Source organism: Urocampus carinirostris, chromosome 7 (genome assembly GCF_059441175.1).
Source record: "Urocampus carinirostris isolate Australia breed hairy pipefish chromosome 7, RoL_Ucar_1.0, whole genome shotgun sequence".
Lineage (NCBI taxonomy): Eukaryota > Metazoa > Chordata > Actinopteri > Syngnathiformes > Syngnathidae > Urocampus > Urocampus carinirostris.
In genome coordinates this window covers 25352758-25380249 of record NC_142355.1, presented here as the reverse complement: position 1 = coordinate 25380249, position 27492 = coordinate 25352758, and the positions used below count along the sequence as shown (strand labels likewise).

Here is a 27492-nt window from a genome sequence, read left to right as displayed (position 1 = left end):
GAGCCGTCAAAATGTTTGCTGATGTTTCATGGGAAAGGGGGCTGATTTTTATAGGAGCCCTGATGGGGACGTGTCATTGATAGGCTTGCGGGGCTGATGAATGGCCCCCCGAGTCAGATGGGGATGTGGCAAGGCTCACTGGAAGTCTTTTGTGGGCCTCTTTTGAATAAGAAAAGCTCCCCTCCCAAGGAAAAAAAAGTGGGGAGTGTTAAGGGGGGTTGGTGGGTAGGCCTCCCCATCCTCCATGATGGCATTTCATACGCTTTCACACCACACACAGCTCCCCGCTTTACAAAGTAGACCGAGTCGCTTCCGCACGTTCGGACTCATCGTCTTTGAAAGCGGGGTGCGTCGTTTGCTGTGTACTCAAAACGTTGGTGGAATATTTTCACTATCAAGTATGTGATAACAATGTCCAACTTAGTTCAAAGAGCCCTTCACAGTTTTTGTTAGTGTAGCATTAAAACGGTTAAAGTAAAAAATAACTGCTTCCAGTTGAGTCATAAAACATACCTAAACCCCAAGAAAAGTGAAAAAAGAAGAGTTTTTCAATGAGTCTGAGAAATGCATGTACTCGCACGTGCATCATCAATGAGCTGACTGAAGTTGCAATCATGTGACAAAAGTTGGCCTCAGCAATTGAAAAAGTTCCAAAATCGATAGAGCACCTAAAGGAACTGAATTTGGGACTTTGCTAGGTATATCTGAGGAATATACCGATACGTAGAATAAAACTATCCTTTATGACAGTGGTGTCAAACTCATTTTAGCTCAGGGGCCAAATGATACAAGAAGAATTCCGACTAGTACCCTATTTTTCGGACCATAAGGCTAACCCAAAACCCCCAAATTCGACAAAAAATTGAAAGTGTGCCTTATATTCCATGTTCTCTATGAGTGTATATTTTGCCTACCCACTTTACCTGCTGATTGAACATTAAGTGCTTTAAATTAGGCAGACTCAGTTTCATTGGTAAAGCCTAGTTGAGAGCATTGTACTGAGTGTCATGGTTGAAGGGACAGTGTGTATTATTTAGCGCCTCCTAGTGGTATTAAAAAAATCCTATGTATCTATCTATCTATCTACCCTGGTCCTATCCCTCGAGAGGGGTAACCGACAGCAAGACAAACACATACAAAAACAAAGAAATTAAAAAGGGAAAAAGTAGCAAAAAACACACAAAACATTTTTTGGACCATGGCCCACCCAAATGCTCAAACACCCAAACAAGTTAAGCACCTCTGCTCCCAAGTTGGTCATGCTTTTGTCCCTCCAGATGAAACAGGACACAAGAAAGCAGCCATGTCACTCGGGTGAGGGTGACACAACACACTCTTCTGCTCAACAGCAGGGCCCGACAGCTTTCGCTGGTTTACCAGTGCCGCATCATACAGGTGCCCTGCCCATCCCTTAGAACACATCTAAACATCCCACTATCCTTTTCCAACACCTCTCCTTTCATTCCTATCACCAACAACAACAACAAGAGCTCTAGCTTCCACTACATATAGACCTCTTAAAAAAATAAATAAATAAAATGAAATAAAATAAAATTTAAAAATCCAAATTCTTCAAAAAATACATGAACTATCATATAAACGTGCATTTTTTCAAATATTTGTAGGTTGAGAAATTTGTATTGATTCTTTTATAACATAAAGGTCACCTAGAGGGAGTTGACATTATTGTCCGCCATCTTGGTGATAAAGGTACCCTCGAAAACCCCAAATTTTGTAAAATGCTGGACAAAAAAAACAAGAAAATGGTGCAGTTTGGTCAGATTGAGTTTCTGTAGTTTGTACTCTTCCTTGTACTCTTTAGCACTCATTTTGGGTTGCACTACTACAATACAGTGACACCTAGTGGGCAAATATTACACAGTGTCCCTTTAAAGCACATAAGTTAGCACTGCACAAATAGGAATTTGTTAGTATAGCTGTGGCTAATTAGAGGGCTGTTTGAGATATCCATACCCATTAAAGTTTTCTAAGGATGTTAGATGAAATCAGGATCCATTTCAACTCAAATTTGTCTAAGGTCAATTACCCAATCCAACTTTAACTCAATACTAGATCAAAATAACTTACCAAAACTATAAAAGTAAATCATCCAAACCCATACCTGTCAACCTGTACGTTTTTGCCATACAAAGTACGCTTATTATGTATTTTAAGACGTGTACGACATACAAGAAAATCTGTACGGAAAAACGCAAATTTGTCAACTGTGGGTACCATCCAGTATACACCGCCTATCACGGAACGGCAAATCAATCAAGTCAAACGAGTTTGCCGCGGTAGCCTCTATCTCGGTATTGTTTTTTTCGTTGCAAAGCGAGCGGTTTGATTCTACTGTGCGCATGCGTCTGCTGCGTCGGATTTCAGTTGGTAGTTGTGTAGTAAAAGGAAGTCCATCTCTTTTTAGAGAACTGTTTTTTTCGCCTCAACACATTAAAGAGAGCCGGCTCTCATACGGCTCGCTTGCTTCGATGCATTATATTACGAATTATTATGTTGTATAAAGAAGTTGAGAAAAAAAGGAAGTATAAAAGGAGAAAATGAAGAAAGACAGGTTTGTGTGTATCCCTTTAATCGGTATATTACCAACAATAATTTAATGCAGAAAATGAATTAATAATTTGAATAATAAAATGTATTATTCTACTTAATTATACAGGGAGTGCAGAATTATTAGGCAAGTTGTATTTTTGAGGATTAATTTTATTATTGAAAAACAACCATGTTCTTAATGAACCCAAAAGTCTCATTAATATCAAAGCTGAATATTTTGGAAGTTGGAGTGGGGCTTTTTTAGTTTTAGCTATTTTAGGAGGATATCTGTGTGTGCAGGTGACTATTACTGTGCATAATTATTAGGCAACTTAACAAAAAACAAATGTATACCCATTTCAATTATTCATTTTCATCAGGGAAACCAATATAACAGCTCAACATTCACAAATATACATTTCTGACATTCAAAAACAAAACAAAAACAAATCAGTGACCAATATAGCCACCTTTCTTTGCAAGGACACTCAAAAGCCTGCCATCCATGGATTCTGTCAGTGCTTTGATCTGTTCACGATCAACATTGCGTGCAGCAGCAACCACAGCCTCCCAGACACTGTTCAGAGAGGTGTACTGTTTTCCCTCCTTGTAAATCTCACATTTGATGAGGGACCACAGGTTCTCTATGGGGTTCAGATCAGGTGAACAAGGAGGCCATGTCATTAGTTTTTCTTCTTTTAGACCCTTTCTTGCCAGCCACGCTGTGGAGTACTTGGATGCGTGTGATGGAGCGTTGTCCTGCATGAAAATCATGTTTTTCTTGAAGGATGCGGACTTCTTCCTGTACCACTGCTTGAAGAAGGTGTCTTCCAGAAACTGGCAGTAGGACTGGGAGTTGAGCTTGAGTCCATCCTCAACCCGAAAAGGCCCCACAAGCTCATCTTTGATGATACCAGCCCATACCAGTACCCCACCTCCACCTTGCTGGCGTCTGAGGCGGACTGGAGCTCTCTGCCCTTTACCGATCCAGCCACGGGCCCATCCATCTGGCCCATCAAGACTCACTCTCATTTCATCAGTCCATAAAACCTTAGAAAAATCCGTCTTGAGATTTTTCTTGGCCCAGTCTTGACGTTTCAGCTTGTGTGTCTTGTTCAGTGGTGGTCGTTTATCAGCCTTTCTTACCTTGGCCATGTCTGAGTATTGCACACCTTGTGCTTTTGGGCACTCCAGTGATGTTGCAGCTCTGAAATATGGCAAAACTGGTGGCAAGTGGCATCTTGGCAGCTGTACGCTTGACTTTTCTCAGTTCACGGGCAGTTATTTTGCGCCTTGGTTTTTCTACACGCTTCTTGCGACCCTGTTGACTATTTTGAATGTAACGCTTGATTGTTCGATGATCACGCTTCAGAAGCTTGGCAATTTTAAGAGTGCTGCATCCCTCTGCAAGATATCTCACGATTTTTGACTTTTCAGAGCCTGTCAAGTCCCTCTTCTGACCCATTTTGCCAAAGGAAAGGAAGTTGCCTAATAATTATGCACACCTGATATAGGGTGTTGATGTCATTAGACCACACCCCTTCTCATTACAGAGATGCACATCACCTGATATGCTTAATTGGTAGTAGGCTTTCGAGCCTATACAGCTTGGAGTAAGACAACATGCATAAAGAGGATGATGTGGTCAAAATACTCATTTGCCTAATAATTCTGCACTCCCTGTATTTGCATGTATTTTTTCCTTCTACAGTGAACGTCCAAGCTACTACATTTTTGAACTTTTTTTATGATAAACCTCATTCATGTCGAGCAACTCATGATCTCACAACAAAATGTTAATTAACGATATATATGATATAACAAAACACATGTACAATACAACATGTTAAACCACATAAATAAACACGTTTGAAAAAAAATATGGTCTAAGATTATTTTGTATTTTGTAAGGAAAAATACAACAGTTTGTAAGGGCATGGAGCCGTGGAGGTTGACAGGTATGTAAACCAAGCTACCAGGCAGATGAGCCAGGAAAACAGCAAAGTGGTGACGTGTAGCTAGCTACAACTTGTGCATGCTACCTGAAACTTGAATGAACTCACAGTGAGCAGAAGTTTGATGGGTAAATAAACCATATTTTCCCATATATAAGGCACACCTGAATATACTCATGCACTGAAAAAATTATCACGTTTGGGTGCACCGACTAGTCAAGAAAATACGGTATTTTAATCTCTTATCTGTTATCCGGCTGCTACGGGTAACCCCCGAAACAAAAAACCTATGCAAAAAAATAAGAAGAAAAAGGTGCAGTTTGTACACTACAGTCTCAGAAGTTTGTATTCTTCCTTGAGCTCTATAGCACTCTTTTTTTGTTGCACTACACAAAACAACGACATCTACAGGTCAAGAGTCCTGTAAGAGTAAAATAGATGAGGGTTAATAAATTGGACAGAAATAAAAGAAGAAAAAAAAAGATACAAAATCAAGATTAAATTGAAAAGTACAAATATTTTGATTATTTAATAAAGGTATTTAATTGTTTTGAAGTTTATTAAAATTTTAAAAAATTATAAACCTTGACTTTGTTTGAAAAGTTGAACGACTTTAGCTCAAATAGAATTGATTCCGGAGAGTAAAATATATAAAGACAAATAATTTGGATGCTAATTTAAAAAAAAGGATAGAATATCAGAACAACATTTAAAAGTACATATAATCAAAAATAAAAATTATACAGAATATTTTAAAAAAAAGTACTTATTTTTTTTTAAACTTTTTAAAATTCAAAAATATATAAATGTTTATTCTGCTTGAAGTTTAGCGACTTTAGCCCAAATCGACCTGATTCCGGAGAATAAAACGGATGAATATAAATACATTAGACCCAGATTTTTTTTTTTAAAGATATAAAATGAAAAGAATGCATACAGAGATACAAATTTTAGAAAAAATGTTTAATTTTTTTTTTACAAGTTTATTAATAATAGATATAAGTGTATATTTTAATATATATATATTTAATTCGTTTTTCAAGTTTATTCATAATAATTCACGCAGGTCGGCGCCATGCATGGCTGCATGGCTGCTGTTGGTGTGTGAGTGTGTGTGTGAATGGGTAAGTGTGAAGCACATTGTGAAGCGCTTTGGGAGGTCTTCATTGACTTGAAATACAGACCATATAACATTTAAAAATAATTGCAAATTTTAAAAAGATATTGATTAATGTGTAAAATATATTGATACATAAATTATTTTATAAAAAGCTGTGAAAAAGCATATACAATTTTTCAAATATACGTACATATGTTCAATGTTTAATTCATTATAATCATAACATTTAATTCAACTGTTCAATATATTTGACAGCATGACCGAAAAGCAAAACATTTGATAGCTGCAACTCTCATGTGCGGTCCCTTCTCAAGGTTTCTTCATTTTTCTCATGTTAAAGATTTTAAGTTTTTCCTTGCCCTCATATAGGTTTTAGATCATAGGATGGTGTAATAATAGTCTGTGGTTTACAATAAACTGTGGTCTGTGCAGCCCTTTGAGTCTCTTTTTGATTTAGGGTGTCACAGATAAACATTACTTGACTTGACTATTTTGTAGTATACAAGGCAAAGTAGCATTTATTATTTATGCTAACAAGTTCCACCAGCTCCAATTTTTATTTAATCTATTCTTGATATATATTTAGAAATATCAGTGAATATTACCTAATCAAATGTATTTATTTTGTTTTCAAAAGAATGCTTATTTCTCTATTCTTATTAAAGTCATTGTAAACGTTGAAATATATAAATTCAAGTACAGTAATCCCTCGGTTATCGCGGTTAATGGGGACCAAAACCACCCGCGAAAAGTGAAAATCCGCGAAGTAGCTTCAAAAATGCTTAAAAAAATATATATATTTTTTCTATTTATTTTTTTCTTAATTTTTATTATTTTTGGGACCCGCGAAACTCTGAACCTGCGAACGTTGAACCGCGAAGTAGCGAGGTCCCACTGTAAATGCTTTTTTGTTGATATTTCACTTTTTACTGCGCATGTATTCATAGAACTGAACTCAGCTCGATGGAATATTCTATTTAAACCCGTTTTCTCAAGACTGTGGATGGAAACGGATGAAATAAACAAAATGAAACGAATGATCTCTCAACTTCGTATATGCATTAAAGACCTGTAAACAAACTCGCAGGCATTTAGTCTCACAAAGTGTGCTATAGTGCAGTAATACTGATTTCCTGTCAGGGGTTTATCACCTCAACCTTATTCTGGCGCGCCTGGGACAAGCAAAAAGGGGGGTACAGTCACAAAAGAGAAGAGAAAGTGAGTGAGAAAAAGGGGGACTGTGGGGGTAAAAGTGTAAAGCCCCGGGCTGGTCGGGGCTCTGATGGAGTGCCTGAGAGCTAGAGAAGGGAAAGCTGTGATTAGAATATGAATGGAACCACAGGAGAGGAGGAGGAGGAGAAGAAGAAGAGGAGAAAGGAGGATTATGGCTGAATTACTCACCGCAACGTAAAGGACTTTTTTTCCGCCTGACTATTTTTTGTTTTCCGAACCTGGGAGCCACCTGGGACGAGGCGAGACAAACTCCTAAACAAGCAAGACATGTTTAGAATGATTTGTAATATACAGAAGTCAGGAGGACATTAATTGTGGGCAATTAACAAGGGCAGGTGCATCTTTGCTCTTATCGCGTGCACGGCCACAAACGGATGTGCACGTCTTTTGTCCCTTTGCCAAAGTACCCCGATTGTGTGTGTGTGTGTGGCATTCAGGCTTTGATGGGAGGAAATCATACAAGCAGAAAAAAAAAGGATTTTGTCGACTTGACATCAATGTGGCCCCTGCACAAAGCGGGTTATGACATCATCACGGGAGCTTTTATCGGCCGGGCAAAACAAACAAGTCGTTTTAATTCATGGTTTCGATTCAAACAGGGAGAGATCGGGAAACGTTATGACGTCGGCTTTGTTCAACTGCTTTGTTTTAATTCATTGAATAAACGGGCGGAATTGTTGATTCGGGATTTACGAAATTGCATTGAATACATTTATAAAAATGGAGTCGACATTGGACTTTGTTTCTAGATCTATTGACGTACCCCAACGCATCGTCAGTGAGGTTAATATTTTCTTTTTATCTATCTACTCTGGTCATATCCCTCGAGAGGGGTGACCGACAGCAAGAAAAACACATACAAAAACAGTAGCAAAAAACACACAAAATATTTTGGACCATGGGAAACCCAAATGCCCAAACAAGTTAAGCACCTCGACATCCAAGTTGGTCATGCTTTCGTCCCTCCAGATGAAACGGGACACGAGAAAGCAGCCATGTCACTCGGGTCAGGGTGACACGACACACTCCCGTGTTCAACAGCAGGGCCCGACAGCTTTCACTGGTTTACCCCTGCCGCATCATACGGGTGCCCTGCCCATCCCTTAGAACACGTCACATCCCACTATCCTTTTACAACACCTCTCCACTCATTCCTATCACCAACAAGAGCTCTAGCTTCCACTAGATTTTGACCTTTTTCCTGCAGTGCACTCATAACACCATCCATCCATGTCAATCGCGGCCTTCCTCTTGGTCTCCTTCCATTGACTTCTGCTCTGTAGATCCTCTTCAACATTCGTTCCTCATCCATCCTCTCCATGTGTCCAAACCAACAGAGTACGCTCTTATCCACACGCTTGCTCAGTTCCACAACTACTCCAGTTCTCTCTCTCACAATTTCATTTCTCAATCTATCCAATCTTGTCACTCCTAACATACTCCTCAAACACTTCATCTCAAAAACATTTAATTACCTTCTCAAATATTATTAGATTATTAATATTTTCTTTTACTTCACCTAAATCTGTTCTTCCAAACACACGTTAAGAATATTCCTAGAACAGCTTTTTTCCGTCTTGGCAAAATTGCTAAAATTCGCTGTCCCAGTCCGATGCGGAGATTAAAATTCATGCGTTTGATACCTCCTGCCTCGATGACTGTGATGGATTACTCTCCGGTCTCCCGAAGTCCAAAATCAAAAGCCTGCAGCTGGGACAAAATGCTGCAGCAAGGATTTTAACTAAGACAAGAAAGTCTGATCACATTACAGTTTTTATTTTGGGGGTTTTTCATTTTTTGGGGCTTTGATTTTTGGGTCGTTTTTTGGGCCATCTCAGTGGTTTTTCAGTCATATTTTGGTCGATCTTTTGTTGATTGGGTGTTTTTTTTACTTTGTGTTTTTGGTCGTTTTTCTGTCGCTTTTGTTTTTTTAATTCAGTAAGTTTTTGGGTTATCTTGTCATCCATTTTCAAGAGGGGTAGTTTTTTTTTTGGGTCATTTTTAGCTAAGCTGCATTGGCTCACTGGTTGCTTAAGATGTGATTTTAAGGTTCTGTTGGTAGTATTCAAAATCATGCATGAACTTGCTCCCTCATATCGTTCAGATTTAATTTCCCCCAATGTTCCGGTCAGGAGCATTTGCTCTGAAAATGCTGGTCTACTTGTGATTCCAAGAGCCAAGAAGAGAACCACAGGTTCAAGAGTGTTCTCCGTTCAGGCCCCTCAGGAACTAAATAAAAGCAAGGGTTTATTTGTTTTCCTCAGTCAATTTAAGTTTAAGATGAAACAATTGAGCTGACACGCGGCTGTTGGAGAAACATGGTAATACAATAGAGTTCTTCTGTACAATATTACTTTTTTGAAATCTTCGCCTCACTCTGAAAATGCTGGTCTACTAGTGATCCCAAGAGCCAAGAAGAGAGCCACAGGTTCGAGAGCGTTCTCCATTCAGGCCCCGGTGCTGTGGATTGCTCTGCCTCCTGAGATTCGATCTGCAACCTCAGGGGAACTGTTTAAATCTAGGCTTAAAACACACACCTCTATTCTCTAGCTTATAAATGCCCTATATTTCATGTTTGCAATATCTGTGTATTATTTGTTATTGCAACATGTGTTGCTACCTGGTCCTCCTGGAGGGGGAATACCTCATGAGCGGTTCCTTCTCAACATTTCTTCATTTTCCTCATGTTGATGTTTTTGAGTTTTTCCTTGCCCTTGTGTAGGTTTTAGATCAGGGGAAGGTGTCATATTAGTCGGTGGTTTGCAATATTCTGTGCAGCCCTTTGAGACTCTTAGTGATTAAGGGCTATAAAAATAAACATGACTTGACTTTTAAAAATATAATTAGCAGGTTTGATTCCCGGCTCCTCCGTGTTATGTCGAAGTGTCCTTGGGCAAGACACTAAATCCCTAATGCCCCCAATAAGCAGGTAGGCGCCTTGCATGGTTGACTCCCTATTGGTGTGTGAGGATGGGTAAGTGTGAAGCACATTGTAAAGCGCTTTGGGAGGTCTTCATTGACTTGAAAAGCGCTATACAAATGCAGACCATTTCCCATTTCCCATCACATATCATTAAGCACAAAAAGCTCCAAAAAGATGCCTGTGAGAAAATGTGTGTTTATTATTTACACAATCCACCATGATGCTACAGACACCCAAAAAGAAGTGTGAAAAAGAAAATGTCCCCCGATGCCGTCAGTCATTGTAGCGTGACAGCTTGAGTCGAGGGATGATGTTCATGGACTGCAATTCTTGGAAGAGCAGCTTGCAAGCGTAGGGGATGCGCAGCGACGACACGTGACAGGATGACTTGCAGTAGTGACACCTGTGAAGTGGTTAGGGGAGGAGGGTTTGCTTTAAAAGGGTTCTTTGTACCAAGCTGGTGTTTGCTCAATGTCACTTTTAGAGAAAAATCTGGGCAGTAGTCCCCCAGGATGTAACATTAAAGTGTTTTGAGGTGGGGATAGCAACGTAAAATTGACGTATAATAGGGGCAAGAAACATGTGGTAATTAGCTTAATGCCTTAATATTAAAATAACAAAATTGTTTTTATTAAGTACAACTCATGTGTCGCATACGTGTAAAGGACTAAAAAACTTCATAACTATACATCTAAAGAAAAAAAAAAAGACATTTTATTTACATTTGGTGTGATGTAGCCTGAGCTCTCTGAGCAGAGAAGAGAGTGGATGCAGGGTGTGAGGGGGAGATAGCGACAGTGAATTAAAAATGAAAATGATATTTAAAGTTCCACTGTGAGGATTGACATGCCCTCGGAAAATGTCTTTCCTTTAACAACCTTTTTATTTTTATTATAAGCCAAGATTGTCAAATGGTTATTGCCATGCATTTTAGCAAGGAAAGCCATCAATGTGCCTTCTTCGTATTTCTTGTTTCCATGGTTATCATGTTTTTGCTTCTCCCTTGAAGCCCTGTAACCAGAGCGAATAAATACAGTACAAAAAAAATATTGTATTGCATGGTCCTTTCGATGCACACAAGTAAATGAAGAGAGAAAAGCATTGTGGGAAAGAGTTCAACCAATATAATATCGGCATCTTTATAATGCCGTGACGAAAAACAATTGGAGACCAGCATTTTAGCAAAAATGATTCTTAAATACGTAAGTGCTCATATGCATGAACGCCGCAAAGCTTTGATTTGATACATTTTTGGGGATGTGAAATAATTTGCTGTTGATGTCTTTTAGTGGGGAAACGCTTTAGAGAGAGGCCAAAAAACCTCATATTTCACAAAAAAAATTTCACTGTATCCCAGGGGTCTACTGTACTTGTATTGCTGATAGTACTTGTGGTAAAAAAAAAAAAAAAAAAAAAAAAAAAAAATTATGTGTATCCTTTAGGGCTGCAACAACAAATCCACCAAATCGATGATTAAAAGCATTGTAACAAATTAGATCATTGATTCGTTGTATCAAGTGATTTATGAGCCACCAAGAACGTTAAATCAATGCAAATTAAAGTGCACACCGTATCGTTATGCTGCTGGGAATTGTAGTACCGCTTTAGTCCGACAGAAGGCGTCAAAATAGGTTTTTATATTAAAAAAAAAAAAAAGTTCCATTTTTTTATATACTACATTTTGTACATTGCATCATTTACAAATTAAAATTGACATGGAAGTTTCAACTTTGTAGTGTTTGACTGTTTCATAATGAAACAATGTTACCAATTTTCAAGGGAACGGACAGAAATACTAAGAAAACCAAGCAGAAAATAAGTATATAAGAAATAAAGTACAGTAAAAACAAAAATAATAATAATGACATGTTTAACTCTAGGGCAGCACGGCAGCGCAGTGGTTAGTGTGTGTGCAGCACAGTTCTGAGGGAATGGGATTGAACATCCTGTGCGGAGTTTGCATGTTCTCCCCGTGGTTGCGTGGCTTTCCTCGGAGCACTCCGGTTTCCTCTCACATTTCAAAACCATGCATGTCAGGTTAATAGGCTGGTCCAAATTGTCCCTAGGTGTGAATAAGCGAGTAAGTTGTCTGTCTCTGTGTGCCTTGCGACTAGCTGGCAATCAGTTCAGGGTGTCCCCTGCCCACTGCCCGAAGATGGCTCCAGTACCCCCGCGACCCTACTGATGGTAAGCGACGCAGATAATGGATGGATGGATGGATGGATGTTAAACTCTACCCAAGGGGCAAATTCTTGAGCATATACCATTTTCATATTGGCGATGTTTATCATAATCTGAAATTTAACCCCCCAAAACATTTTTGATTATTTATTTTTTTGTCGATTAAAAAAAATATCTTCACAAATAGAAAAGTATTGCTTTTTCTTTTTTCTTTTTTATGATAAGTCCAAATGTATCTGTGGATAAGGTGGTACAAAAAGAGTATTTAATTATCAAGTTAATTGACAAGCACTTCTGTTTTGTTCTGTATTGTTTTATATCATAGGATATTTTGTTTCGTGCACTATCGTCAGTGTTTGAATAGGTGGGAAATTAGAAATCCAATTAATCGAAAAAAATAATCTACCGATGAATCGATTATGAAATGAATTTGATAATTGCAGCCCTAGTATCCCTATCTGGGTCTTACAGAGTTAAACATCCCTCTGCTAACCCTGCAATGCTACACACATGTCTTACCATCCGGAGTAGCCCAGAAGCCCGCACTGTCCGCAAACATCCACCTCAAAAGCGTCACTGGAAATCATAAGGCGCTCCAGCAGCAACATACTTGCGCCGTAACCGATCAAACAGTCTCGCTCCATCTCTCCCAGACGCAAACCTCCGTCTCTGGATCGGCCCTCCGTCGGTTGCCTTGAATTGAACCCCGGAGAACAAGATTTCGACACATGCTCTTCATTAGGACGGCTCAAGAGTGGAGGAGGTAAAAGCTCACCTGGTCAGGACGGCGCGGGGTCCACGCGCTCGGGCGTGCATCTTGTCCAAAACCATGTGCTTCAGTTTTTGGTAATACACGGGCCCAAAGTAAATGTACGCCTCTAGTGGCTCACTGAGGGAGGACAAAACATTAATAAAAGGTTTTAGAGAGATTCGATTGACGCTTTGAAAGTACAGACGCTCCCCTACTTAGGACCATTCGACTTGCGTAAAACGGTAGATGCGAAAAAAAAATTCGGGATGTCGAACAATATCCGGACATTGCTGTAAGTTTGATTTTGTGTTGTGTGCACCTTTTTCAGAGTAGAGGACAGTACTGTCGTGCTTCTTTCGGCGCTACCATCGCGTGGCGCTGTGCGAGGTGACCTGGCATCTAGTCGGAAGTAAAAAATATCTGCTTCCTCTTCCTAGTTCGTTTGTAAACATTCTATACTGTTTATGTCTATACTGCTCGGTAGCCTAGATGGTAAGGCGCCCGCTCAGAGACTGGGAGGTCGCTGGTTCAAGCCTACCTAAGACTTACAACATTGGTACTCATTGCCTTCCTGCTTGGGGTTGGAATTGGGGGGTTTGGTCACCTAATGACTCCCAACACAGCAGTTGGGTCTAAAATGGCGGCGCCGTTTGGCTGCGGCTGCATCAGCTCGTTACAGTTTAACTGTAGGGGTCAGGTGTATCGAAATTTCGTTCTGTGTGCATGGTTACAAAGAACGACAATAAAAGTAAATTATATTCTATTCTATCTGCAGCGCGCTAAGAACTTTGACATTTCTATTGTTTAATATCTCATGCATCCATTCAATATGGTTGGTGTGAAGTGTAAAGAAGAGACGAGCCGTTTCTTTTGAAACAAAAGTGGAATAAGAAAGCCTGGTGCGGTTGAGAAAATGGTTGGATCGCTTTTTTTCGGCCACTCTAACACGGAGGAGGACCTATTGAAGCTCATCTTCCGAAAGAAAGTTAAACACACCTTTATTTATATTTTAGAGCATATTATTTTATGAAACGCTTATTTTTTAATACAAAACAATACAGGTTACTTATACACACCTTATGCATACTTATATAAACCCGAAACACACAAAATATAGCAGTGAAGTAACTTACGAACAAATTCAACTTACGAACAATCTCGTTGGTAAGTCCGGCAGTGTCTGTATACGCTTTTCTTGGCACACAAATTCTCAATTTGTAAACATTTGTCTCTTTTGCCCAAAACAACAACTATAGTTATCTCCTTTCTTTACTCTTTAGCAACAATAACATCTACAACCATTTGTCTTCAGATAAAATTTTTAAAAAAGAATTAACAAACAAACAGATGACAGTAGCAGTGTTTTACTTTTGGATAAAGTCTCTTTCAAAAGGATGCTTAATCTACTAAAAATAACCTGATGGATGCTGAAAAAAATGTTGACATGCTTTTGTGACTAAAAATGTGGCAAAAAAATGAGACAAAATGTGCTAGGGGTGTTTCAAATTTAGAAACATAAGCGATGACTTTCTGAATGTCTATTTACAGCAGTGGTTCCCAAAGTGGGCAGTACCGCCACCCTGGGGACGGTGGAAAGATCTAGGAGGGTGGTGAGGAAGAAGACGGCGGCAGGGGGGCGGCAGTCTGAAGTCGAAGTCAGAAGTTTGAACGTAGTGCGGTTGTGAAACCGCAAAGCACTGTGGTTTTTTCACGGTTTTGTAGTGAGTGATGCAGTTTTGGCCAATAACAATTGTTACTGTTCGGGTTTTAAAAGTGACGACCAATCAGAGGAAAGTTTTAATCATAGCACAAGCCAATAAACGCGATTGAAAGTTTGCAAGCACCACACTATTCCACACCCACCGTGTGACCTCATTGAGTGTCATGGCGGACTCCGTAAACATAGTCCCAGAGTCAACACACGAGAAGGAAACGAAGCCTGCATGTAAAAGAGCGGTACATCACTTGTTTGGACCTATTTTGGTTTTGACGAAGCGGACGTGGAACTGAAGGAAACGCCCGTTGCAGAGTTTACTTTCGCGTTGTCGCCAGGTCCAGAAGAAACACAAGTCATTTGTACCAGCACCTTAAAAATTCACTAGTAGTACACTGAGCCACCTGCCCCCACCCGCCCTCATCACATTCTACAGGGGCACCATAGAGAGTATCCTGACCAGCTGTATCTCTGTGTGGTGTGGAGGCTGCAGCGCTACCGACTGGGGTAGTGTGAGGAGGGTAACGAGGACAGCAGAGAAAATAATCGGGACTACACTTCCCTCCATTCAGGACATTGGCCAGAAACACTGCCTATCCCATGCTAAGAACATTATCGGGGACCCCTCTCACCCCCATCATGGACTGTTCACTCTGCTAGCCTCTAGGAAGAGGTACTGCAGTGTGCGGTGCAGGACCACCAGGTTCCGCAGTAGTCTAGTCCCCCTGGCCATTAGACTGTTAAATGGTCAATCTAACATATAGTTAACCTAAATCTAAAAGGCTGCTAATCTGACTTTTTGCACTACTGGCAGTTCTTTATAGCTTGCCACTCCTTGCACATTTGCTCTCTGCACTATTGTACTTACAGCGTTATTGTTACAGTGTTAATGTTACTGTTTACCTGACTTGTTAACCTGACTGCCCATTTTGCACATCCGGTTAGCTACTCCTCTTGCACTATCGGCACTATGGTAAAATACTATACGTAGCCATAATACAATACAACTTTACTTATATCTGTACATTCAAGGAAACTGTGCGGGTCAGATGTATCGACATTTCGTTCTGTACTGTATACACGTGTACTAGAATGACAATAAAGTAGATCTGAATCTGAATCTGAAACTGAGGAGCCAAGGGGGCGCCAGCTTGCAGAAGTTTGGGCACCATTGATTTACAAGCACACAAGCAAGGAAAGGTACATTCATTGATTTTGCTCATATGCAAAAACTAAAGTCATTACATCTATAAAATGGTTTGCAAAGTGCTGTTTAGGTTTTTAACCTGAGGATTTTAAAATTCTACTAGTTGTTACAGTATAGTAAACATGTTTACCTTTGCATATCTGCTGTACAGTACTCATAGTTATGATCATTTACCTACTACTTTGGCAAACCCATATATTTCATACATAATAAGATCCTTTTACTGGCTTGTTTTGCTCTACAAGTCCTTGGCACGATTGTACAGGATCCTTTTCAAATACTCCAAATCATTACTTTATACTTACATCTACGGAAAATTACAGTTCATCAACTATCTATTTTATGTAGAAAAAAATCTCTTCAGTTGTTTGATACATCACTATCGGCAAAAAAATATGTTTTTGTTTTTACAAAAGCCTTAAACATTTAAATAAGCCGATGTTTTGCATAACATTTAATAATGTAGAAAAAAATTGAAAGATTTGAGTCAAGACAAGTCACATTTGTTTGTATAGCCCTTAATCAAAAAATGTCTCAAAGGACTGCACAAGTTACAATTACACCATCCCCTGATCTTAAACCAACATGCGGGCAAGGAAAAACTCAAAACCTCAGCATGAGGAAAAAAGAAACTTTGAGAAGGGGCCTCACAAGTGGTAATTCCCCTTCCATGATGACCAGGGTGCAATAGATTTAACATTTAGTAAATGCTTGGAACAGAATTACAAATAAGCGATTCTTCTGGTCCTAGATGGTGTATAACTGCATGATTACTAGTCAACATCATCCATACTTGATACAAAGCACTGGTCACCAACTTGGTGCCCGCGGGTAACCAGAAGACCGGTTACTGAAATTAGCCCACCAGTGTTGGATTGTTGCAATTTTTTAGGGAATTTGATTTCTAATTGGCATTAGAAATAATGATCAGTGTCCTCAAATACGTGGTCAATCCTTACAAAATTATTTTTTAAATTAGCGTATAAAGTTTATATGTTAATCACTCAGTGCCCTTATATAAGGCAAATGTTGTAGTGCTTGACTGAGCCTATTTTAACCCTACTTCTAATAATTAATTATTAACTATGTAAAAAAAAAAAGTATTAGGATAGTAATGACATGATAAATTGTTAGTTTTAAAATGCAGATCAGGCTGGTAGCCCTTAGCGCTAATCAGGGACAAAAAAGTAGCTCTTAGCTTCAAAAAGGTTAGTAACCAGTGATATGAAGCCAAATCTAAAGAAAAAACAGAACATGATGTAAATGTTTATGTTTACCCAGTGATGCCTGAGGTGACATAGTCCTTTCCCTGGTAGTTGTAACCGTAGCGGATCAAGTCTTCGCACACATCCTTCACTTTGCTGCCCCCAAAGGCCGTCCCGTAGTGGAAGCGTCCGTCCAAGACTCCAGCCTTACCAGCAAGCAGTTCGATAAGCTTCCCCACCTGAAACATCAAAGTTTACATGTCACTTGCTTATTCTTTGGTAAAAATACCTTCTCTTTATTTACATATTTCAACCATTGATTACCGAATTTCCCGCACCATAGGGCGCACTGGACTACAAGGAACATAAAATTGAGACCATAGTCAGATTGTTCATGTTTATTTGTGTAAAACTGTCAGTCTCTTTATACACTTAAGGTATATATTAGTGCAATGATCAGTCAATAAGAGTCGCTGACCAAAATCACAACACTTTGTATGCAACGGGACTTGAACCTGGGTCACTTTCCCACTAGACCACCCGCTATACAGAGGACATATGAAAAGGCATTAGATTTTATCTGATTATCAAACTATTTTTACTCATGGTGCAAGAAACACTGATTTGCATAGTGCATTTTGTTCTGCATTCCGACAATTTAAGCAGTTTATTACTTTCTGCACCTGTGTCAATAATTTGGCGGTTTAATATGGTTAAGAACGTAAGGAGTGACATGATTGGATAGATTCAGAAATGAAAGAGTGAGAGACAGAACTGGAGTAGTAGTGGAACTGGACAAGTGTGTGGTTAAGAGAGTACTGGGTTGGTTTGGACACATGGAGAGGATGAATGAGGAGCGAATGTTCAAGAGGATCTACAGAGCAGAAGTAAATGGAAAGAGACCAAGAGGAAGGCCGCGATTGACATGGATGGATAGTGTTATGAGTGCACTGCAGGAAAGAGGTCAAAATATAGTGGACGCTAGAGCACTTGTTGGTAATAGGAATGAGTAGAGAGGTGTTGTAAAAGGATAGTGGGACGTTTGGACGCGTTCTAAGGGATGGGCAGGGCACCCGTATGATGCGGCAGGGGTAGACCAGTGAAATCTGCTGTTGAACAGAAGATTGTGTTGTGTCACCCTGACCTGGCTGCTTTCTTGTGTCCCGTTTCATCTGCCGAGGTGCTTAACTTGTTTGGGTGTTAGGGCATTTGGGTTGGCCATGGTCCAAACAATTTTGTGTGTGATTTTTGCTCCTTTTTCCCTTTTTTATTTCTTTGTTTTTGTGCATGCGTTTGTCTTGCTGTCGGTCATCCCTGTCGAGGGATAAGTCCAGGGTAGATAGATAGATGTAAAAGAGCTTGTATAGCATTTTGTTGAAAATCAATTTTTTCTCTCCACACATTAGTTTCTGGCAACGTGAGTTAACATCGTGGGATAACGAAATAAGTTCTAATGCGTGGGTGAAGTATTGGCGCTCTTCCCGCCACGACCCGGGTTCCAATCCCGTTGCATACGATGTTTTTCAATTGTGGTCAGCGATGTTTATCGATTGATCAAGCATTGTTGACATATCATTGGTAGATGATATTTGGACTGCATTTATATAGCGCTTTGACCAATCACGCTTTACAATTCAATTCACACTTTACCTATTCACACGTACACTCACATAAAGATAGCGGAGTCAGCCATGCAAGGCGCCTACCTGTTTATCAGGTAGACATTACGGTTTTGCCCAGGAACACTTCGACATTTACCCCGGAGGAGCCAGGAATCGTACCTGCGACCTCTTTTGTCCCAAGACGACCGCTGTTGCCGCCCCATTACTCATTGATCAATCATCACACAAATAGCCGTAGTACACAGTATTCTGCAGTATATAAGGTGCACCAAGTTATAAAGGGCACTTTCAAATATCTGGCCAATTTGGGGTCTTTAGGTGTGCCTTACTGTCTGGAAAATACAATAATGATTTAATTACAGTTTTATTTAGATATTACCGGTAAGACTTTGTGCAAAATCTGAATTTAAATGTACCGTATTTTCCGCACTATAAGGCGCACCGGGTTATAGGGCGCACCCCCAAAAATAGTTTTTGGTCCTAAATCTTCCATACATAAGGCGCACCGGATTATAAGGCGCTACAATGGGAACGTTGACAAAACAGTCAGATAGGTCAGTCAAACTTATTACCCCCTTAACATTCCCAAAGCTTGCAAAGAAGCAAATACTTGTCTCAGACATATACGGAAACAGTGTCTGTATTATGTCACTCAACGCCGGCATATGAATCCCAGCATACACCGCGGACAACTTCGCCTTCGGGGGAAAATCTAGTCAGCGGCTGCTTGCCTTAGTTGCAAGACTTTGCGACTTAATATTGATCTATATATAAAGCGCACTGTATTATAAGGCGCATGGTCAGCTTTTGAAAAAAATAAAGGCTTTTAGGTGCGCCTTATAGTGCGGAAAATACGGTATGTCCTTGTCGCTGATGGTCCTGATGTCACAAAGTTTTGTTGAACTATGAGGAGGCGATTTATTATTTTATTATTTGCATGAAATAAATACAAAACTCCCTACTAATTAATTGGATAATTTCCCGCATAACACAGGTCGGGAAACATTACATTAGGTAACGCGTGCACCCTCAGCGTGAAGATGAGTGATTTTAGCAATTTTGTAAAGGTTGCCCCCGCACGACCCCCTGACCCGGCCGCATAAAAGGCCGACGCCTACCCTCCTTCTCGGGAGACGTCCTCCGCAGCCAAACATTGCCGAGCGCTCGCCATGGCGACGATACGGCTAGCAACCGCGCTGGCACCGCTGACTTTAGCAGTAAAGATCACGGCCGATTTTACAGGCAGAGGCGCTTCAAACGTCTTCTGTCAGCGCTTGATAAAACTTTCGGCTTGCGTCCGTCGTCGTAGCAACGGCTATCTGTCTGTGCGGCGCAGTCAAACTGTCGTTGTGTCAAAAGGACGGGAGCTCTGGTGAGCCACGATAACCTCAGGAGGAGATCGTGGGGATTTTGTAACCCTGATTGGATACACGCCGATATTGTTTCGGATCGAAAAAAAATGGTGTCTCGGAAATTGGGCATCTGAACAACAAACTTGGATAAAGCTTTTCCTTGGTCGAGCGTTTGCCTTGTGTGAAAGCCCAAAACGCTAACACGGAGCGCATGTCTGCCACGACTCACACCCAGATGCTCACATGGAGAGCAAACAAGCAGGTTTTTAAACCTGAGAAACACAATCAGTCTCTCCAAAATATAATGAAATAAAATAGAAAATGTAAAAGATGTGCTTAATTAAAACCGAAAGTGCCAAACTTTTACCAGAATGGAAATTTAATCCAATCGTTGGGCCTGGTTTACTCACACACAAAGACTTCATAATAGTACAAACATAGACTAAAATAATAGTCTGCAGTCAAGATTTGGAAAACACGATACATTTACAATGGAAAAAATGCGGAGGTGTTTTAAAGGGGGAAAAAGCGGTAGTCGATGTGCAAAATGGTAGTGGTAGTAGGTATGCTACTGTAACTAGGTAAAAAAAGGGAAATAATCATATTTCCAACTACAATTTTCTTGTTTTACAAGCAAGTCATTTTGCCAATTTTACATTCTAAACATTTTTATTTCAATAAATACATTGACTAAAACAATATTCAAATAAGGAAAATGAGCTGCTATGTATTATTATGAATAGTATTTATTTGAAGCTACTATTTTGAATTATTTTAAAGGAACAGTGTGTAATATTTAGTGTCTCCTAGTGGTAAAAAGAACATTACATTCGTAAAGAAAAAAAAATGAATACATGAACTATAATACTAATGTTCATTTTTATTAAAAAAATCATAGGTTGATGAATTTGTATATCTTTTACATAGTGGAATCCGGACCTAGAAGTTGCCGCCAGGTTTGTCTGGTATTTTGCTGCTACGTTGGGGTCTGTGGAGCTGGTTTTCGTTCGCATTAAAAAATACACTGTATCTTTATATTATATATATATATATATATATATATATATGTATAAATTTATTATACAATATACTGTAGCCTGTAAAGCCCTTTAAGACTTATTGTGATAGAGTGCTATAATAAATAAATATGACTTGAGTTGACTATAGTGCTGTTATACACTGGAGCTCTTCGAGGAAAAAACACAATACATATTTGAAAGAATAATATCAGTGTCTGAAACTATGACAAAAAGTTACCGGAAACAAGGGCAGACAACTCTAAAAATTTGCCTGCCCAGTCATAAGGTTGCCTGCCCCATTTTTCCGAACTTGAAACACAATAAAACGACTCATCGCAAAAAAATCATTGTTGCAAAGTATTAAGGAAAGATAATCAGAATATATAACAGAACAACTCTTTACAATTAAGTTTATTATAAATCTACTTATAACATTAATTGCATGTATATGACATCGCTGTTTTCCCTCTGCCATCGGTATGTACCTGTATTTACTCATCTTCATTTATGCAATGTTTGCGTTGCGTCGTCTGCTACAAGCCACGTAAACTCTTTTCGCAATGCTTTTAATGTACGTTTACGTTTTGTAGCGTCATCATTTTTTTTTAGGTTCTTTTGAATTTTCTTCTGGGGCTGAGGTTTTGGTTTGATTCCTCCCCACTTTACCATTTTTCTTGTGTTCTGTGCGTCTACTTTAGAAAATGATATGCAAATGCACGACCCTATAAGGCTCGGGAAAGTCTGGAAGCACGAAGTTATTTGATGCAGTCTTCTCATTGGCTGCAGAGTATGCAAATTGCCAAACGAACTGAAATTTCCAAACCGAACAAAGATTTTAAAATCGGAATAAAGCAAACGTTTGTAACAAGGTACCATTCTATCCTGTCTAGGAAAAAAAAAAAATCTTGAAAAAGTTGTCGGCCACCCGGGCGGAGACGTTTGGTAAGTTTTCCGCCCGACACGTAAAAGATGCACGCCACGGGCATCCAGGCAGACGTTATTTCAGGCACTGATAATACAAAATAAAATACTTTAAAAATATTTTGAAAACAAATAAATAAAGTAAAACTCACAAAATTATCTGCTGGAAAAAGTGTCTGCTGCTTCTAACCTCAGACATAAGCACACAGTCACAGAAAACTTCAACAAATAGTTTGGAAATGTAAATTTTCTCAACTTCTATATTCTCCCCGTAATTTTTAATTTTTTTTTTAAATTTAAAATTGTGTATATCGTAAAACAATTTTTGTCCGGGGAAAAATAAGTTCACTTTATTTAATTTTGCCTATTTCTGCTCTAATCTAGATCGTCTCGGTCACTGGTAGCAGACGAAAACATCCTTGTGGATTGCTAATATTGTCGCGGTATTCTACAACAGTCTGTCATCCTGGGAGTAGATAGGTGCCGTCTTGTGTTTGTAAGGTTCATGATTGCTTAATAAGGGAATTGTCATCATTATTAACAGGAGTAATTGGCTGACATCGTCAGGTATGAAATACTGAATAAAGCGTACCGTCATACGTGAGGGGTAGCCATGTGGATTCATGATTATGTCCGGACAGATGCCCGTGTCACAGAAAGGCATGTCCTCCTGGGGGACGATGAGGCCGCAGACACCTGAAATACACAAACATGGTATTATTGTCAAACTCTGCTTTCATAGCAATTAAATAAAGCCAATTGTGAAATAATCTGCTCTTTTCACAAATATGTCCAATATTCAACTAAGGGGTTAACTATTAAGGGTCAAGGGAAAAAAGATAAAATGCTATTCAAATATTCAAGATCAAAATGTCAAGATGTTTATTCATATTTTTTATCCTGATAAAGTATGTCTTAGTAACTAAGCATATGAAGGGTGTCCCCAAAAATGTTAACACAATTTGTCCTTAAATAGGCAGAGACTTGGTTTTGGGGTAAAAATGGTGAATAATAAATGGGCCAATGCTTTTGCAAACACTAATAAAGTTGAAGAGCATGTTATCCCATCCGTAAGTGGAACTTATTTTCACATTTCCAGAATGTTTTCAGATCACTTTTATTTTGTCCAAACCTGAGCCCAGTATCAGCCATTCTTACTAGAAAATCAAATTTGAAATAAAGAATAAAAAAGATCATTGGCTATATAATTTCAACTGTATTCATTTTTTTGGGACTCCCTTTATTTCCTAACAGGAAATTCAGTCCATTTTTTGCCTGTTGGTCATTTTTTGTAAAGCCATGTTGACTGTTAAGGTACTTAAGACTTTGTCTATTGCAGGAGTTCCACTGTGGACTTCAGCTGGATCATTTCCTCTCCCGTGTGGACAGACGGGCTCCTTCATGATTCGTCTGGCAGCCCCGTAGCCGAGAGTTTAAGTGGGAGTGCAAATGTTTGCCGAGTGGGGCCACGGTGCACTTGCCGGGGCCAGGACAAACAGATTTTAGGCCCATTTGCAAACGAAAAAAAAACAGGGAGCACAGAAGAAGAGATCCTGAGCAGGAAACTGAGAAAAGGTGCTGAGGCTCGACACCAAAAACTGGATCACACATGACTGACCCTGAGCTCGGCTCAGAGGCAGAAGCAGGGGAACATTTGGAAAGGAGATATTTAAACCTTTGCACTTGGGAAAAAAAAATACCGAATTTTTCGGTTCACAAAGCATTCCAGATTATAAGGCACACCCACAAAAAAAACTTTCGCCATATATTTTTAGATATAAAGTGCATGGAGGAAAATTTACTGTATTCATAAGTGTATGACCGTTGCGCATTTTATACACTATTGGTATAAATTCGTGCAATGATTGATTTACCAAAAAATGACAGTGACCAAGATCTCAAATCCTGGTTTGCAATGGGCATCAAAACCGGGTTGCAGCGGTGAGAGTGCCAAAACCTAACCACTAGACCACCATTGATACAGCTGATATATGAAAAGGCATTCGATTTCATCTCATTGACACACTATTTTTACTCACAAAGTCAGAGATGAATGTAAGGAAAGCGAGAAAACAGAAGTGTCCTGAAAAATATAAATAAACGCAAAAAAGCACACAGAGGGAACAACTCTTTGATAAACAAACAATTGAATGATGCGTTTATTTATTGTTCAGGGCGACTTTTTGTTTTTTCCAGTCTCTAACATTCGTTTCAAACAACTTAAAGTAAAAAAATAGTGTGCTAAAGAGATAAACTTTTCATATGTTAACTGTATCACTGGTGGTTGAATTGCGCGCAAATACAACAGTATATCGTATAACCTCGTGTAGTGACGCACACCTATAAATACTGTATTCGTTTACGTTTTATCCACCAGTATTCTGCGGTATGTAAATTTCTGGCCAATTTTTTTTTTGTGTGCGCTTTATAGTCCGGTAATTACGGTACCTGTTTTGGGGCTGCCTCGTTTGTGCCACGGACTGCTAATGTCAGACAGGATGTTGCAACAGGATGTTGACCAGCAACAAGTGCCACGTTTTACTGGAAAGTCGTCCAAGCAGCAGGAAGCTGCCGACTGAATGGAAGCGGGATGAAGGCCAACGTCGTCAAAAGGGATTAAACGTGTCGGTGCAAAAATATAGAAAGTGGGGTAAAATAGTGGGCAAGGTGAGCAGTGAGGACCGGGCAGCGGTTCCCATGGCAGACGTGCTCGGCGTTGTTTGTTTTGTGTGAAAGTGGATGATAAAAGAGGCATGAAATCAAGAGAGAAAAGCGAGACAACAGCGAGGGTCCAGCGCCCTCCATCACAGCGCTTACAGCTCCATGCTGGCGTCTTGCACAATGGACCACCCCCCTCTTTTCTCACTACGTCCGCAGTGACACACAGCTGTGTGTGTGCGCACGGATGTGAGTGTGTATGACCGGTAAATAATTAACTTATTCTGCTCTACTGACCGGCTATTATAGGACCAGTCATGAGAAGTTAGGACACATTCACATTCCCTTTCTAATTAAAAAGCAAAAATATATAGTTTGGTCAAAAAAGAATAAGAAAAAAAACACAGGGACCACCACCAAACTCGAATGAGGTAATCTTTGATGGTTGTGCTGGAAACGTATTTAATATTAAAACAGAATTCTAATAGATCAATTTTACCAGTAAGTCTATTTTTTTAATGGTAGTGTGCGTCGTTTAAAGAGTCCTTAATAATAGTTGAAAGTGAAATATTTTCTCAATTAAGTGTTAACAATGCCCAACTGAGTAGAGTTCAAACACCAAACCAAAGAAAGGTGAAAGAGGAAGTTTCTTTGAGCCCATCTAAGAAATTGCACATACTTGCACGCGCAGCATGAACGTGCTGACAGAGTCTGTAATGATGACACAAGTTGGGCGATGACTGCAGCGAGTAAAACAAGTTTCAGATTCTGTACAGCTCCTTTAAAAGGACACTGTTACATGAAAACACTAGATTTCGCTGTATTGTGCAGTGCAAGCAAAAATGAGTGCTACAAAACACAAAAGACGTAGCAGCAAGATGGTGGCCAATCATGTTAGCTCTCTCTAGGTGAACCTTGTTTCGCAAAATAAATGCAAATTTCTTGACCTACGTTTTTCATTTTAAATGTACATTGATGTAATAGTTAATGATTTTTGTCTATGATTCAAATCAATATTGTTTTTTTCTAACGAATGAAATTAAACACGCTACAGTGGGCATTTGCACGTCACACAGGGTATTTGTATATTGTATTCTTTTGGCTTTATTATTGTACTGTTCTCAGCGAAGGGATGCTGCTGGAAATGTGAATTTCCCTTTGGGGATGAATAAAGTATCTATCTATCTATCTATCTATCTATCTATCTAAATAATACACAATGACTTCTTTAAATCTGCAATTGTTATGCCAAGGTACAACTTGCTGTCTACAAATAAACTAAGATGTGTTTTTATCATAAAGTTTACATCACATTACTTAGAGAAAGAAAAATAAAACAATGCCATTGACAAGAGGTCATTGCTGGGACTGAAATAAGCCATTATTTTTTTCTAAATAAGTCATTTCAAAATCAATCCGTTTTTTATCATGGACAGGAAAGCATCAACAAACTTCAAAATAGACCATAACTTTTTGAAAATTATAATATTTTGCGGACGAGAGGGCTTCCTAAAAAAAATCCACCTTAGAATCCAGTGCGCCTTATATTCTGGAAATACAATACAATGAGATGCTTTGACCCATGGTACCGATTTATGAACAAAGCAAGTTAATTTACTTATGAGATTTGATTTCCTATTATTTATGTTCTATGAAATATTTTCGACTGATGTTTTCTTAATGCAATCCTGTAGTTTTAATTTCATGTGCCTTAGAGTCTGGTGTGCCTTATAGATGAAATAGATCACAGAGAAACATTTTGAGAGACCGCCTTTTAATCAATTGCGCCTTATAGTCTGTAGTTCTCATGTTTTGCTTAATCTCATGGTATTTTTTCCACCGCTATCTCCACTAGAGTGACTGACCACTGCGACCACCCCCCGACCCGGAATAACCCCCCGACGACCCCGAGCTCTCAGTCACCATGCAAGACAGGAGACATTGTCCCCAGCTGACCACCCTATGGCCAGCGCCTAAATGAAGGGAGTAAATTATGCACGGCGCCAGTTAGCTTTTTTTGATTAAAACATCATAGAGGCACCTCTATAGGGGAGGTTCTGGCAAACAATGAAGGTTGTAAACACTTTTTTTCCCCAGAATACTGCTGGGGTGTAATAAATTTGCATAGTCTGGCACAGGACAAAGAGCCAATTAATTGAAAAGAGCTTCTGAGGGCCGAGGACACATGCTGGAGGAGGGGGCAGTGGCGATTAAAAGGAATCGGTAACCTGTGGAGTTAGTTGTGGTGAACAGGTTTTCCCGATCACTAGCTTACCTTTCTGTCCGTGCCGACTGCTAAACTTGTCTCCTATTTCAGGCCTCCTGGTCTGCCTGAGGAGGATCTTGATGAGGAAGGCGTCTTCGGCGTTGGACGAAATCATCACCTTCTCGATGTACGAGTCAGTTGAGCCTTTGTAGCTGAAGAGGATAAGTGTCAAACTCGTGTTGCGCCACATCATTTAATATGGCGCGCGATGAGCGTCTATAATAGACAAGCCAAAAGAGTGCTTTGACCAAAAACTACATTTCCCACAATGCCTGATATCCGTGAAGTGACGGCTGAACACCACTACATGCCAGTATTTTCATATTGATGTCAATGACTGGCATTGAGAAACAAATTATCCTCAAATCTCAAAGAAGATTTAGTTTTTTAGTCCTACACTAATACCTTTACATACAAGATAAAATGGCTCCCGAATTGTATCTCGAACGATTTTTTCCCCACTATGAAATAACTGAAAACCAAGTAATTCGTCCCCGGCCTCCCGAAAGCATCCAAGTAAATGTTGAATAGCTACAAAACACATCTTCCCGATCATTAAAAACGCATTCAGATATGATTGAACAAAAAATACATTCATAAGATAAATAAGATGATAATAAAATGACTTTAAATGTGGGGTGTGTCGTTTGAGGTGTCCTTAAGAAGTTGAAAGTAGAATATTTGTTTCGATTAAGTATGGGTTAACAAGACCCAACTAAGTGGAAAGACCCCTTTTGCATTATTTTCCACTTTGCCTATCTGCTTATGTCTTCAGAATTGCCCTAGACAGTTCTACGAATAGAGGTTGGGGAGAG

General features: G+C 39.4%; 1 protein-coding gene across 1 annotated transcript in view; it reads right to left on the bottom strand.

Moving 5' to 3' along the window:
• Window positions 1–9956: 9956 nt before the first annotated feature.
• The window catches only part of polr3b (polymerase (RNA) III (DNA directed) polypeptide B), a 41313-nt gene continuing 23777 nt past the window's right edge, over window positions 9957–27492 (bottom strand). Inside the window, exons 23-28 of the mRNA XM_088340346.1 lie at window positions 26687–26829; window positions 22346–22449; window positions 16912–17078; window positions 12738–12851; window positions 12482–12655; window positions 9957–10184 (exon numbers count right to left, since the gene is read on the bottom strand). Coding sequence (XP_088196472.1) covers window positions 10055–10184; window positions 12482–12655; window positions 12738–12851; window positions 16912–17078; window positions 22346–22449; window positions 26687–26829 — 832 coding nt within the window. The 3' untranslated portion in view covers window positions 9957–10054. The remainder of the gene's footprint in view (window positions 10185–12481; window positions 12656–12737; window positions 12852–16911; window positions 17079–22345; window positions 22450–26686; window positions 26830–27492) is intronic.